Source organism: Gopherus flavomarginatus, chromosome 7 (genome assembly GCF_025201925.1).
Source record: "Gopherus flavomarginatus isolate rGopFla2 chromosome 7, rGopFla2.mat.asm, whole genome shotgun sequence".
Lineage (NCBI taxonomy): Eukaryota > Metazoa > Chordata > Testudines > Testudinidae > Gopherus > Gopherus flavomarginatus.
In genome coordinates, this window is record NC_066623.1 from 16428248 (window position 1) to 16443975 (window position 15728).

A 15728-nucleotide genomic window follows, 5' to 3' on the forward strand; every position below is an offset into this window, starting at 1 on the left:
TTATATTTAGTGAGATCTGCTGTGAGGGAATCTGGACAAGGCTCCTCTCAGTGTCTGAGGCTGAGCACTGAAACTTAACAGCCATTCTTGGAAACTGCTGGCTGTAATGTTCATTTTACATGGTGCTTCACTGACTGAGCCGCCAGCTGGCGTGGACTCCATAGCTGTATGTACTTAGACTGTTGTTTCAATTGCGAGCCCTTCTAGGAAGAGACTGTGTCTTCAGACTTGTTTGTAAAATGCCCAGCGTGCTGCTGGCACTGTACAAATAACAACAAGTGAAGTAATGTGCTGGGATCTTTTAAAATGCACCACAACCAGGCAGGCAGTTCTGTATACCACAATATATGTTTCAGCAAATGAATTATGTGGGGAAAAATGCAAATGCATTTGAAATATAAATGGCATTTTAATTGTTTCACAGCCTCTCTCCTCTCCCATATTGTTAAAATGTCTGACTTTGAAGTAAACACCAAGGGTTTGTTATTTGCTTAGAGGCAGAGCAAACATCTTTTATCACTTCTTATCCCATGCCTGAGAGAATGTGGGGCATGAAAAACCTGTATTGTCCTCACGAGACCTTATTAGGGGTTCCTGAATAACTATGGTTCTAGCTATAGCCGTCCTGATTAACTGTTCCAGAATAAGAGTGCCTTGCTCTGAAGTGGATCCCAAGTTAATTTGGAGCCAGACATTCTTACTCTGGAACAAGAGTATCTACACACAGTTATTCAGGAATAGCTATTCTGCTGTGAATTCATAGCCCACCATATCCAAATTAACTCTCAAGCGTAACTAGTCCTTAGTTGCTTGGGAGTCAAGCTTTTTATGAATGAACAATTTCAATTCCTTTTTTTTTTTAGTTTCCTTGGGTAAGAGACTGAAATTAACACATTTTGTTTTTCTCTGTCTCTCACTCACACATCTAGCTGAGAATACAGCCCTTTTTTGTAGTGATCCTTAACTAGGATGTTAGCATCCCCAGTAGACATTTGCCCTTAACTTAAACTCTTGTTTAGAAAGAGCACATGATGTGATCTCTGCCCAACAAGGGAGAGGTTGGTACCAACCTGTCACAGTTCCTAAAGATGTTTCTAGGAAAAGGTTCATCGTCCGCACTCAGCAAATACAGTTGATAATTATCCACCCACTAGATACTGATTCCACTGTTTCCGTTAAATCCTCTTGTCTACCAGACACAGAGCTTTGTTCCTTGCCTTGACGGTACTGCTGTAGGGTTTAAAGCCATGTTTCTTTTCCAAATGGAATGAAGATTAAGTGGTTTCCTCTCCATTTCAAAATAGGTAAACTTCCAAAGCACTAAGCCTGTGAGTACTGATTGATTCACCAAAGGGATTAGCAAAAATAACATACATTCTTTCTGGATTACTTAGCCCTAAACTTGTTGCAAGCCTGAACAACCCTTGTCCTCTACTGGGTAAACAGAGAACTGCTTTGTGTCTGTAATAGTCCTTGGTGAATTGTCTATTGGCAATTGTGATATTCGGGTGAGTGGATTGCAGGGTTTGAGCTTGGTCCTCTGCTCCTTGTTTATAGGTGCCACAAAAGCTGCAGAAAAAGGATTGGAAGCATCAATCCATCTAAAATGGAATCTCTTATTAATGTTTTACTGGCTAGCAGAGGCTCTGCTCTTGTCAGGTGTCAAATAGACGTCATTACAATCATGCAGCTTTCATTCACCTGTTGAATCATCTCTGAGCAGGGCATGTTGGAAACTCAGGTTCTCACAGCCCTTGCCTGTTACTGGAGATTTAATATGAAAAGGAGGCATGTTGTGTGCTGAACACTCTCTGACAGCAAGTAGCCTGAATAAAGCCTGTGAAGTCAGTGTGCTTGTTCTTTTTTTTGCCGTACCAGCTGTATTTCGCTACAGAAAGCAGTGATCCTTCATACTGAATTTTGCTGCAGTTCTGGGGCTGGAGCACTCGCCATGTATACAAACATGAATGTCAGAAGTCCTCCGGTTAAATGATTTTGGTGAGTGACGACACCCAAATATTCCTACAAGGAAAGTTCCGACACACTTTTCCAAATGCATGAGACTCTTACCATTGTATGGTTGTATTTTCCCTGTTATCAGGGAAGCTATACATTTCAGTCATGAAAAGTGAGCTGTAATAATAAAGGGACTGAAAATAACTTGTCAGGGGGAAAAAACACAACCCCTATACGCTATCTCAAACATCAAATTCAGAATGAAACCTGTTCCCCATAACCTGGCTTTATGAAAGCAGCACAGTAGTTACACTCCATCTTTACTTGTTTTGAATCCCAATGAGGCAGCATGTGACTTGGCTTCACTGATGTTCTTTTGGAAACCTCAATGCACTATAGTGGGATATTGATACAAACTTACAAAGTTGACAGTGACTGGGGCCATCTCAGATTTGTTCATAGTTGCTGATTGCAGAAGGATAAACTGGGATTTGTAGGATCAAATTAAAAACCAAATCATTAAATTGTATCCTGTTTAAATAAACCTTCGTGACACACTCCCACAAATCCCTTTGCCCTTCCCTGGTCTTGGCAGCACACTTCATATGTTGCTTCCTCTAATGCAGAATTTCATCCAAGTTCTTGGGCATGCTATATGCTGTCAATCGCATTGAGGATCCTCATGGTTTTTGTGCACAGTGTAAACAAACCATGTTGCAACCCTACAAAGGGAGCAGGTAGTCTTAAAAATAAATAAATAAATTAGGTATTACAAAGGCAGTGCGGTCCAGTGGATAGAGCACTGGACCAAGTATCTGCAGACCTGATTCTATTCCCAGCCTACCCCCTGTGCAGTGACCCGTTAAGCTAGGCAGAGGCAAACCAAGACAAAAGGGATAATTTTAAAATTTTTAGAACGTTATAAGGAAAAGCTTCAAAATTGTACCATGAGCACAAATCATATAGAATATTACCAAACTTACTCCTTGTAACAATAGACTATAGCTTACCAACTCATTAACCTTTTGTGAGCTTGTACATGCCGGGCAGTTAGTACTAAATGTATTGTTGTTAACCACAACAAAAGAGATTACTTAACAATATACTGTATCATTTCAGAGAATAATTATCTTTCCCTCTCCTTGGCTGTAAATCTTTGCTTCTGTGTGTCTCTTTGGCTTGAAGTGCTCCCTTAGATTCGATGTTCTTGTGCCTGTACCTCTTTTCACCGAGTTGACCCACAAGCAGGGTTTCTTCACCTAGTGGGCCCTCCCTGGTCCATCGGGCACCTTTGAACAGTATTCCGTCAGTAGCTATTTAAACAGTCATTCTCTCGGTTCATGTATTTTAGGCTTCTTGTTTACCGTTTTCAGGTTCTGTTTCATCTAACACAGCTTTTTGATCAGTTCTCTTTTTCACCAAATATATTTCCTTTCAGTTTTTTCCCTTGATACTCTTTCTCTGGTAGATGTGTAGATTTTTATTTCCCTCTGTTTCCCTTCCGTAATAGTGCCTGCTCACATACCCAGGTCGTCTTTTTATTTTATTTTTTTATTTTATTTTATTTTCTGCTTCCCCTGACCTGAAACCTTTCCTATTTTCCTTCTTTCCTCCTCCTTACGTCCCAGTCCGCTACTTTTATTCTTCCATTCTCCTGTCCTTCTGGTAGATTCTGACCCCACTACCTCTCTCAGGCTGCCCTGTCATGGCCCATCTCTCTCTCCAGGACAGCATTCTGTGCTGTTGTATCACAGCAGCAGCAGGGGCTAGCTAGTGCCAGAGTGAGGGTTACTGCATATGCATTGGGCAGACCAGTTCACCTGTCTGTGTTTCCCAGTCTCTAAAATGAGGTCAATGAGCCCCTTGTTTGTAAAGCAATTTCAGATCTGCAGGAAAAAAAGTGTTACAGAAAAGCTAGCTGTTATTTATAGTGCTTATGTCCCAGGATGTAAATTCTGTATAACTTTTGTGAAAGTGGCTTAGAACTGGATCCCAGCTATGGGAGGCATAAGGCTTCTGTACACTGACATGCTGTGTTAAGCACTATATCTGAGATGTTTTCCTTCTTAGGGTTCTTAACGATATTTGCACCATTTAAGCTGCTTATTCTATTGCTTTGAGTGGTGTTTTATCAGTCACAGCACAGAGCTGTCATCACACACTACAGCCTTGGGGTATGGTTGTGTCCAGATTAAATGGGGGAAAGAGCTACTTGTAAAGTGGATGTGAATAGGGAAAGAAGAGTAAGGAATGAGAAAAGAAAACAAGGCGTGAGGAAAATGGCATTTTGCACTACAGTGAATAGAAAATATGTATATTCCCAAGTATAAAGGCAATAAGAGGTCTGAATTTTCTGCTTTTCATGTTGTTCAAAAATTGTATGAACCCAAGTGACAAAATCTTAACTTGGATTGTACTTAATCCAATACTTGAGTTGCATTTGCAAACAGTGGCAACTGGGGTACAGAATGGAAAAGTTTCTGGATAAATGAGGAATGCCTAGGTAGGCCCTTGTTGATAGTTGTTTACATGAGCTACTGGCAGATCCTGTCTGGTTGCGATGCCAGCAATCTCATCAGGATTGATATTAAGCAGTATACAAAATCATCTTTCACCTCCGCCTCCTCCAGTGTGGGGAGGAGTAACAGTTCTTAAGTGATCAGCATTTCCCCTTGTTGTTTGGGTGTGGTAAAGGGATGAATCTCCATTGAAACCTACTGGTTGACTGTACTGAATAAAATGGGATTTCCATGCTGGAGAGCAGGCAGCAATCCATGAATTTGAGTAAGTAATCAACTCATCACAGCCATTGTGTGTATATATAATACAAAACAATTTTTTTTTAACTTAAGGTATCATCAGTTTGGGTGGATATAAACTTGGACTATCAGTAGCAATTTGCAGCCATGGCAGCTTGTGGAGGTGTCCATACCTCAGGATTCAGGATGCATGTTTCAAGGAAGCTTCATTCCAGTGAAGCTACTGTTATGTTGTCTGATGTTTATGCCCAGGTTATTGTGAGCCCTTAATGTCCTTGGATTCATTATTGTAACCTGCTTGCTCCTTGCTTTTTGGATACTGTCGATAAACTCCACAGCCCATGTTCAGCCCATGTTCTGCTATCAGTTACACCAGTGTAGTACCACTGAAGTCAATAGAGTTGTACCAGGCTACGAGAGAGAAGAATTTATTGTCAAATGTCCTGTTCCAATATTATATTGATTCTCCGGTAAAACATTGGCGGATGCCTTGAGGCTTAATTTCATTTATTTCAAAGACCTTCTGTGCTCCAGACCTGGAATCTTCTTGAACCTTATGCCAAATTCATCTTCTCTTTCTGTCTGGTCCACCTATGAGATTGTTTGTTTGTTTGTTTGTTTGTTTGTTTGTTTAAATTCCTTTTTTTTTTTTTTTCACTGCAGTGTTTCTTTCTTCTCCACAGGCCTGGTGTGATCACCATGCAAGCACTTTCTGAAGAGGACCGAAAGCTTTGGATGGAGGCTATGGATGGCCGGGAACCGGTAAGAAGGGACAGTAATGAATACCCGTTGAGAAGACTCAAAAGGCTCTTTTCGTGGCCCGATTGTCTGCTGTGAAGCAATGTGTCACTCTGAACTTGCCAACCTCCATGAGCACTGTATCCGTGGGGCAGCTCTCTGGTTCTGGCATGAGAATCCTTTAATACTCTGGTTAAATATTTGAGGTAATACTCTATCTCCTCTGCTTCAATGGCTGGAGGGCTCTGTCTACCTTTGCTCCTGTGGAACATAGGCTACACTAGCACAAACATGCTCCTGTGCTGCTGTGTTGTGTTAACAGGAAACCACATCAAAACAATCTAAGGAAGAATATATACAGTGTGTGATTTGCAGAGTTTTCTGTGGCCTCCTGGTCTCAGGGGGCTTTACAGTGTTCTAGTAAGAGTCATAGTGCTGCAGCCCACATCTTGTGATTTTGTTTACTCCTGCTTTGCCAAAGGAGTACAGCAAATGGTTTCACAAGTGGTGGAGAAGATGGAGGTTTCCCTTGTATGCCGCTTCTGCTGGTGAATGTGGAGGACTTTTAATATTGAGAATGCATGAGTTTTCTGTTGTAATTTTATTCTAGCGCTCTGTGTTACAGCACAGTAATAAACAGTCAAGGTTAGTTCCTATGTAGTATAAATACCAATTGGATCTGAGGCCTGAAGCAGAAAATTATCATCTAAGGATTAAAGCAGTGGTTGAGATGAAGCTCGAATTGCATGACTGCAGGTGCTGTTTAAACTCTTGGGCAATATTTTAAGGTTGTGACCCTCACATTTCAGAATGTGCACCATTTAAAAGATGCTATGTTCAACGTTGATAAAAGGAAGTGTATAATTAGACTGTGGGTCTCCATTGCCACAGGAAGTCACTGAGGCTTAGAGTTTAGGAAGGTTCACAAAGGAATTGGACATTTATGTGAATAACAAGAATATCTGGAATTGTTGTCATTAATAGCTATACGTTTTGGGAGAGTTTTTGACCTCGTGCTTCAGGGTTTAAGTCAGTCTCTGTCTATTAGAGATCAGGAAGAGACCATATCTGCCCACTGTGAGTCTCTTGTAGCTTCCTTTGAAGCAGCTGGTGCTGGCTGCTGTGAAAGACAAGATATTGATTTAGATGGACCTTGGGTCTGATTCATTAGGGCAATGTCTGTATTGGTTGCTTATCTGTTGCTGGAGAAGTGGTGAGTAAGCAAAGGTGAAACATGCCTGTATGCAGTGCACTGGACACCTATTGTGACAATTTAGGGGGTGGTTGCATAGCAGAGGCTGTTTTTGGTCAGGCCATCTATTTTTGGAATGGTTGCAATGGTTCAAAAAGCCAAAAGGCTTAAGTGTATGTGCCCTGGTTACTATTCAAATATGGCATTTCCTCACTGATTCCTGTAAACTCTTCAAAGTCTTGGAGAAACTGTGATGTTTGATCAGTTAAACAAATGAAATACTGATTCTTCCCCCCCGCCCCCAGCCCCAGCAATGGAACTCTGACACTAAAATGTAGTTCTGGGCAGTGCTTAATTGTAGCTACAAACTCCTTATTTCCAGAAACAGTCTTCTGAGGAAGGCTTCATGCATAGAGGGAAAGTTGGCAGGCACCAGAAAGAAATGGGGTTAGTGCAACTGGGTGTATGTTATAATGCCAAAAGCCCAGCATACCCCATCACCTTCCTTTTTTCCCTGACTTTTTGGGACACCCGTACATGATAGCCAGTCCTTTCCTTCGCTTCTTGTCTAGCTGGAAGCAATCATATTAAGAAAGTATTCCTATATAATTCAAATCAAGTTCTCTGGCTCCCATATATGAGCTGTCTTTTCTCTTTTAAATTACGACCCATCTGGTTTCTGCAGTGGGTGCTACAGAAGTGAGATGATAATATTGCTTCCTCCTCCTAACTGCAATAGTAAAAATAGCACAATCAATTAAAAGAGCGATCAAGACATGTACAGGAAAACACATGACATGATCACAAATTGTCCTTCTCTTGTCCTTGTAATCTTTTACTCTCCCAACCCCAGCTTCACTGTACCTTTTTGTTGTGACATGTCAAATATAAACCGCATGATCCTTCAATATGCAGATCCATTCACCCAGGTTTAGTCCTGTTGACTGCATCAGGTTTTGCACAGGTGGTAGAGTCAGTCTGTTAGGATTTCAGGATTGGTGCCACAGATTGTAAGCACTTCTGGTCGGTGACTGTGACTCTTACTTGTTTGTAAAGTGCCACAATGGCAAAAGGTGCTATAAAATAATAAATAATACCAAGCAGCCCAGATTTCCTGTTGGTGGCCCTAGTTTTATGTGAACTAGTTCAAAAACAGTCCAGTCCTTCATACTGACCACTGCACATTTATTTTCTTCCTTGTAATGCCCATCTGTTTAGGTGGCTAGCTAGTTTACTACAGTGGTTTTCAAACTACACCTCTACCCCAGTATAATCCTGTCCTCAAGAGCCAAAAAATCTTACTGAATTATAGTGGAAACCACGTTATATCGAACTTGCTTTGATCTGCCAAAGCATGCAGCCCCACACCCCCAGAGCACTGCTTTACCGTATTATATCCAAATTTGTGTTATATCGGGTCGCGTTATGTTGGGGTAGAGGTGTATTTTTTTCTGGGGACTATGTTAAAGAAATTTTTTTGATTCCCGTGACCCAATGGAGCTGGGGATGAGGGATTTGGGGTGCAGGAAGGGGTTTTGGGTTGGGGGGGTCAGGGCTTGGGCAGGGGGTTGGGGTGCGGGAGGAGGTCTGGGCTGGGGATGAGGGGTTTGCGGTGCAGGAAGGGGCTCCGCAGAGGTTATGGGGGGCTCAGGGTTGGGGGTTGGGGTTTGAGAGGGGCTCTGGGCTGGGGCCAGGGATGAGGGGTTTGGGGTGCAGGAGAGGGGTCTGGGTTGAGGGGGGTGTCAGGACTGGGGCAGGGAATTGGGGCCTGGGGTTGGGGTGCAGAATTACCTCCGGTGGCTCCCAGTCAGAGGCTTCCCGCCTGTCCCAGCACCACGGACCACGCTGCATCCTGGAAGTGGCCAACAACAGGTCCGCAGGTCTGACTCCTAGGAGGAGGCGCGCAAGCGGCTTCCCGCAGTCCCCCCCACTCCAGCTCTCATTGGCTGGAAACCGGCCAATGGGAGTGTAGAGCCAGTGCTTGGGGTGGGGGCAGCCCGCAGAGCCCCCGTGGCCCGCCGGCTAGAAGCTGGACCCACTGCTGCCCGCTTCCGGGGCTCAGTGTGGTGTCAGAAAAGGTAGGCACTAGCCTGCCTTAGCGGGGCAGCACCACTCACGGGACTTTTAACGTCCCAGTCGGCAGTGCTGACCAGCGCAAGGTGACACAGCACTGTACATGCTGCGACCCATGGTTTGAAAAACACTGGCTTAGTACATTTACCTCTACAGGTTATCACTTTGGAGATGCAATGACTGATGTATGTTTATAGCACTTTGAACTGGCCAGCCATGTACACCACTGGCACCCTCACCTACTGAAGTACCATACAGAATTGCACTCATAAGGCATTAGTGGAGAAAGCACAGTTGATGGATAAGGCAGATTCCTTGTCCTTGATCCACCTCGTCCCCGTCTCTAAAGTTACAGGAAATTGGGTTGTAAATTTGTTGCGTGTGGTTTTGTCTTATGACACCAGGATGTCAGTTGTTAAGCGTATTTCACAGAGTCTGCTTTGCACAATAAGTAAGTTTAACCCCTAAACTCCCAGAACTATACATTGTGATTTTTTTTTTCTTACTTTATTTTACTGGCCTAGAAAAGAAGCTGATCTCACTTGCAGTCTCTTTTCTTGCTTGAAAGGTTCAACATAGGAAAAAATGGATAGTGTTGGATATAACTCCATGAACAAATTTAGAAGCCCAGTGTGTAATGATATTAAAGTGGAATCACTTGCTTTTTTTTTTAATTGCACTTACTTTAAAACTAAAAACCAATGCAGTGCTACTATTTAACCAGGAGTAAATATGGAACCTGAGTTATTAGCCAAGGTATTTTAACAAATTGAAAAGATTTACCATACCTTCAGTGCTAAGAGCAACAGTCAGATAGAGATGACTTTTAGTTTTCAATTAGCTTTCACTGGTGTAATTATTTGTATTAAAAATCACAAGTTTCCTTTGATTTATATCACTCATGGAGGCTAGAAACAAGGGAAGTCTTAGTCTCAACACAGCGTTTAAACTGGCTTTTCATTATTTTTTTTCACCATTAAAATGTACTGGTCTTCTCCTCCCCCAAAGTCAAATATTGAAATGTACATATTGGGGGAGGGGACATGCCAAAGCTAGTGCTTCTTTATAGGAGACTGAGTGAAGGATAACATTTGTATGTACTCAGAAAGGTGACTGTAGTACGTTGTGGGATTAAAAAGGGCACAAATTAGGCTGTTTGCTTTGTGGCAGAGAACAGAACAAGATAAGCATTTTAGTAAGATTGGGGCTTTTCTTGCCAAGTCTGCACTGAGCATGCCAGCCAGAGGAGAGATCATAGGGTCAGTGTTACCTTGTTCCTATTTTCCAAAACACTAGTGATCAGAGCCCTAAAGATCATCTTCACATAAACACCTCCTGAAATGTGCCACAACTTTCCTGAAGCATTTGGAACTTGAGGTGTTAAAAGCTATTTGTCAAGAAAAATTAGTATAGTTGTAGCTGTGCGGTCGCAGGATATTAGAGAGACCAGGTGGATGAGTTAATGTCTTTTAGTGGACTGACTTCTGGTGGTGAAAGAGGCAAGCTTTTGAGCCATGCAGAGTTCTTCTTCAGATCTGAGGAAGGTATCCCAGGTGTCACAGCAAAATGCCAGGTGGAACATATTGTATAGCATTGTGCTAGGATGCTCAGAGGACCTTTCCCAGAGCTGAAGAAGAGCTCTGCGTGACTTGAAAGTTTGCCTCTCTCACCACCAGAAGTTGGTCCAGTAAAATATATTACATCACCCAACTTGTCTCTTAAAACAAACAAACAAAGAAAAGCAGCTTAGTCCCTAAGTCACATCCTGGCTGAGCTGTATTAACTCATTGCACGGCCTTGACCAGTTTATAGCTACAAAATTGTGTTTTTAAAAGGGGAATGTAACATCCTGGAATTCTAGGGGACAAAATATGGTACAGGAGGATCTGAGCAGCTCTGTCTTAGTAGGTAAATGGTAATTGCCCTTCAAAAAAAAAAAAAAGGTATTGGGGGGGGGAGATACTTTTTATATTGATCATTTTGGGTAGGAGTCACTTCTTGGAACTGGTTGTCATTGCTGTAAACTGAAACAGGCCATGTCCTTGGTTATGCTGAGGCAATCAGTGCCAGTCCTTGCTTTGTTCTTCCTAGTATAGCATGCTGAAATGAAGTTACAAAAACAGGTCTTTTCTTGGTCCATTTTTTCCCTTTTGTTTTTGTTTCCGCTTAATTCCTTAATATAGTTTGCCAGCTTGGGTGGGCAAGGACAGTGTCTTCATTCTGAGAAGTCCCTAGCACACTTCTAGGCACTCTTTATTAATTAACAAATAATCCATTGTGCAATGAATGAAAACTACCCATGAGCTAACATCAAAAGGTTCACTGGTCCCATTCTGACAACCTTCCAAAAGTTCACTAGGATAACTCGCGGAGAGAATTAATAATAGATGTTAGGGCCAGATTTTCCAAAGGGCAACCTCCCCATTGTATTATCTGCTGTGTTCTGAGCACTTCTGATTGCTAAAGGGGCACAGAGCTCTTGTGGAAAATCTGGCCCCATTTGTTAGTGCTAAGAACTTTAGAAAGCTCAGTAGTGGTTAGGGTTCAGCTAACAGTGGCTCTCAGTCTATTCCATCCATTCATATCTAACCCATACTGAACTTTTCTTTTGAGCTCCCGGGATTATTAGATTCCCATTTTGGGTTAATTTTTTTTTTCAAGTTGCTCCAGTGCACCTGACCCTAATAACTACAGCCTGAGATTATAGTGAATCCACTGGCAATAGCCAAATGGCATAAAGGGTTTCAACAGTTCTCAGCATGCCACTCCAATGCATGGATAAATTGCTTTATCTGGGCATGCATGTGAGCCCAAATATATATACAGGGATATGCCTGTGCTGCAAGCCAAGGTGTGATTGCAGATCACGTAGACATGCCCTGCTACCTTTAATCTAGCCAGTGTGGCTGAAAGCAGCAGGGAAGGTGTGGTGGCAAAGGCTTCAGCATCAGCTGAACAGCACACCTGGAACTCTGGCTATTTACTCATGTTCCTAGCCCATTGCAACATCTGTGTTGCTGCATCTTCGCTGCTATTTTTAGCTGCACTAGTTAGATTAAAGCCAGCACAGGTGTGCCTACCTGAGCTGCAGTCACACCTCCAACTGCAGTGTAGACCTACCCAGAGCCTCAGTTCTGTAACTGCTGAGCTGCACAGAAAACTTGGAATCTTGTTAGTGAGTGTGTTAGTAAGTGTGTTAGTGAGCTGGTGCCAGATCCTGCAAGGTGCTGACAGCCCTCAAATTTTGTGAAGTCCGTGGAAGCTGAGAGCACTAGGCACCTTAAGGGGACCAGATAAGGCTTGATTTTTTTCAGAGATGCTGAGCCACCTGCAGCACTACAGAAGCAGACTCATATTTAGCATGTAGCATAATTTTCCCCTGACCTGCCCTGAAATCTGTTTCACAGAACCCACTACACGTGTATATAAGATCCATTCTGACCTTTCCAAAGTGACTCTGCCTGTGCTATCTGCTCCTCCTTTGGAACCATCAAAGCCATGCCACTGGTGTCCTCTCCTGACAGCCCTGCTAAACAGCATCTCACTCTGCTAATACAGCTGTTGTTCTGGCCCAAAGAGAAAGCTCTGCTTTTATTGTTCATATCACACACACGCTTATTTACCTGCATGTGTGGTTAGGTTATAGGTGCAGGAGATGGTTAACAATCCGAGGAATATAAGTAGCCTGCCTAGCACCGAACTCAGTTCCTTTTGAGCTTACTCTTTTCAGAACCAGAAGAGCAAAAGATTCTACAAACCTGTCAGTTTTACATACAGCATGCAACAGGATGCTCTGCTGCTAAGACTACAGCAGCTGGATGTCACCTTGCTCTCTGCTCTCGCAGTGTTTGGAAGGAAAGGCCAGTAGAGGAGGCAGGGGCTGAAACGCTGTGGGAGGGGTTCTCCACCAGAAAAACACAAAATGGAGAGGAAGAAAAGATTTGGGTGTGGTGAATTGCCATGTAGGCTGTTGTCCACTAGATGGCAAGCTGAGACCAACAGGCTCATTGCACTTGGGCCTGGAGGTAAAGGAGAGCTGGGATCTCCAGCAGAGCAACTGGCCTAGTGCCATTCCCCCGTTGTCAGTGGCTTATAACTCAGCTGTATAAAAGGTGGGGTGGAAAAAGTGACGTGTGCCAAAAACCTGGCAATCTAGTGGCCATGCAGGATACCCTAGGGTTAATCGCTGGGATCTCCCTCCCCAAGCCAGAGGTGGCGTGGCATGCTGTGGGAGGCAGTGTGCCCAGCTGTGAGAGGGAAGGGGGGGAGGGGGAGGGAGAGACAGTGCCTCGCTTCACCCTCCACCAGCCCCAGCCCCTCCAGCTGCTTGCATGTGGCACCGTGCTTTTATTTTTTTGGAGTGGACTTATGAGGCGGAGACGTTGTTGAGCAGCAAGGAGCGGTTTTCCCCTCCCTCAGCCCCTTCAGCACGACAGCAGCAGCTGAAGGAGAATCCTGACTTTCTCTCAGAGCACTGTGCCGCACTAGTGTCCTGACTTCCTGAGGGGCAGCAGAGAACCAGAAGCAGACCGTGGTGCCAAGTACAGAGTAACTGAGTACACAGCCCTGTCCCTTTTCCTTTTCCCTTCCTCCCCACCCACTTAGTTTTGTTCCTTCTTCCCAACTGGGCTAGTTTCACTGCCCCCCCTCCCCAAAGCCATACCCCTAAACTCTTCATACCTCTTCTGATCTTCCCCCTTCTCTGTTCCAGCTAATCTCCTTGCCTCCAAACAGCAACAGTTCAAGTCCAGCTTCTGCAGCACAGATGCCAAAAGTCCCCCTTTTGTCCCTACAAAAAAAAACAACCCTCAAACCTCATCATACTCCTCCTGAGGAAAACATTGTTTTGCGCTCTTCCCTCCTGCTTTTAGGTTAAAGGAGCTGCTGGCATTTTTCAAGCCAGGTAGCATTTTTGAAGTAAACCGAATGGAGACGAAAATCCTTTAAACCACAACCCCCTTCCCATTTTCATTATTGATCTATTTTCCCCTCTTCCTCCCTCTTTGTTTCCTTTTCCTCACCCCATTCCCTCTTGCATGTGAACTTGCTCTAGTCTGGGGCGGGGTAAGGGGAAGGGATGTTCAGAGTGCAAAGTTTCCCAGTATTAATAAGCTGCGTTTCAGCCCCATTCCATGGAGCTGTCCATTCGGCTTCTATTCAGAGGCCGCTTAGAGAGTTCAGTGACTGTGGATTCAGTTGTTGGGATTGCATGTTACCATGGTGATCTGCTGTGACCATATTAATAAATCTCAACTCCTCTCTCTGGATTTGTGAAAGAAACAATACAAATACACCCACGTTTTTGAAGTGCCTTTGAAATGAAATCAAGTTTGTACTGTAGAAGGCACAGACATGGCTCTTTGGCATGACCTCTTGGTGCAGGATGTTGGGGGTATATGGTGTAGATGTAGCATACTGGAGATGACTCTCTGGTGCTGTATTAGATTAGATTAGGCAGTGCTTTCATAAATCCTCGGTCCTTGCCATGTAAGTCTAATGTGTCACATATGACCAGGAACCTTACTTCTAGTCCACAAAATGGGGCAGGATGTGTGGAGACTTCAGGTGAATGTAGGGCACTAGAAACAGGATGCTGGCCTGTGAGAAAGCTGGTGGGAACACAGTGGCTCCCAGGAATGATTTTTTTTTTTTGTATTTAGAGCTGTGACATTCTGATGTGTATCTGCCTCTGAGACTATGCAGTATAAAAATGCATCATCCTTCCTTGCTAACTTCCCCATTTCCCTTTTGCAATGGTCTGCCAGCTGTAAATATTATCCTACATTTTAAAAAGTGTACCCATTGGAAGGACTGCCAAATCCCACTTTGTGGAAGAAAAGCAGTGTCTTCCTGTTTTAAGGTTTATGGTTTTATTTTTTTAATGTAAATTTTGTTTAGTACTTTTGAATTGTGCCAAATGGACAGCCCTGGAAACTGATTTTCTGTCTCAGATCGCAGAACAAGTACATTAAGAGTACGTCTACACTACACAATTAGGTCAATTTTATAGAAGTCAATTTTTAGAAATACACAATCGACTGTATAAAATCTATGTCCCCACTAAATGCATTAAGTCGGTGGAGTGCGTCCTCACTATTGTGGCTAGCATTGACTCACGGAGTGGTGTACTATGGGAAGCTATCCCATAGTTCCTGCAGTCTCCACTGCCCATTGGAATTCTGGGTTAAGCTCCCAGTGCCCGATGAGGCAAAAACATTGTCATGGGTGGTTTTGAGTACATTTCATCAGTCTCTCCTCCCTCCCTCCATGAAAGCAATATCAGAAAATCATTTCGCACCTTTTTTCCTGGGTTACCCGTGCAGAGGCCATAGCATGGCAAGCATGAAGCCTTCTCAGCTCACCGCTGCTGTTGCGAGCATTGTAAACACCTCATGCATTATACTTCAGTATGTGGAGAACCTGGCTAAGAGACGGCAGCACAAGGACCATTGTGTGGAGGACATGGACACAGGCGTTCCTGAAAGCACAGGATGTAGCAGTTGGGACATCATGGCAGCAGTGGGGCTGGCTGATACAGTGGAATGCTGATTCTGGGCCCAGCAAACAAGCACAGACTGGTGGGACCCCATAGTGTTGCAGGTATGGGATGATTCCCAGTGGTTGCGAAACTTTCGCGTGCGTAAGGCCACTTTCCTGGAACTCTGAGTTGCTTTGCCCCACTCTGAAGCGCAGGAACACCAAGATGAGAGCTGCCCTGAGAGTTGAGAAGCGAGTGGCGATAGCCCTGTGGAAGCTTGCAATGCCTGATTGCTACCGGTCAGTCGGGAATCAGTTTGGAATGGGCATATCTACTGTGGGGACTCATGTGAGTCAAGTAGCCAATGCAATCACTGATGATCTGCTATCAAGAGTAGTGACTCTGGGAAATGTGCAGGTCATAGAGGATGGCTTTTCAGCAATGGGTTTCCCTAACTGTGGTGGGACGATAGATGGAATGCATATCCCTATCTTGGCACCAGACCACCTTGCCAACCAGTACATAAACCGCA

At 43.8% G+C, this 15728-nt stretch overlaps 1 protein-coding gene across 3 annotated transcripts in view; it reads left to right on the top strand.

Moving 5' to 3' along the window:
* ARHGAP26 (Rho GTPase activating protein 26) overlaps positions 1-15728 on the top strand; it is a 533008-nt gene that overhangs the window by 336261 nt on the left and 181019 nt on the right. For all 3 annotated transcript variants that reach the window (XM_050962626.1, XM_050962623.1, XM_050962625.1), the window contains one exon: positions 5399-5477. In XM_050962626.1, coding sequence (XP_050818583.1) covers positions 5399-5477 — 79 coding nt within the window. The remainder of the gene's footprint in view (positions 1-5398; positions 5478-15728) is intronic.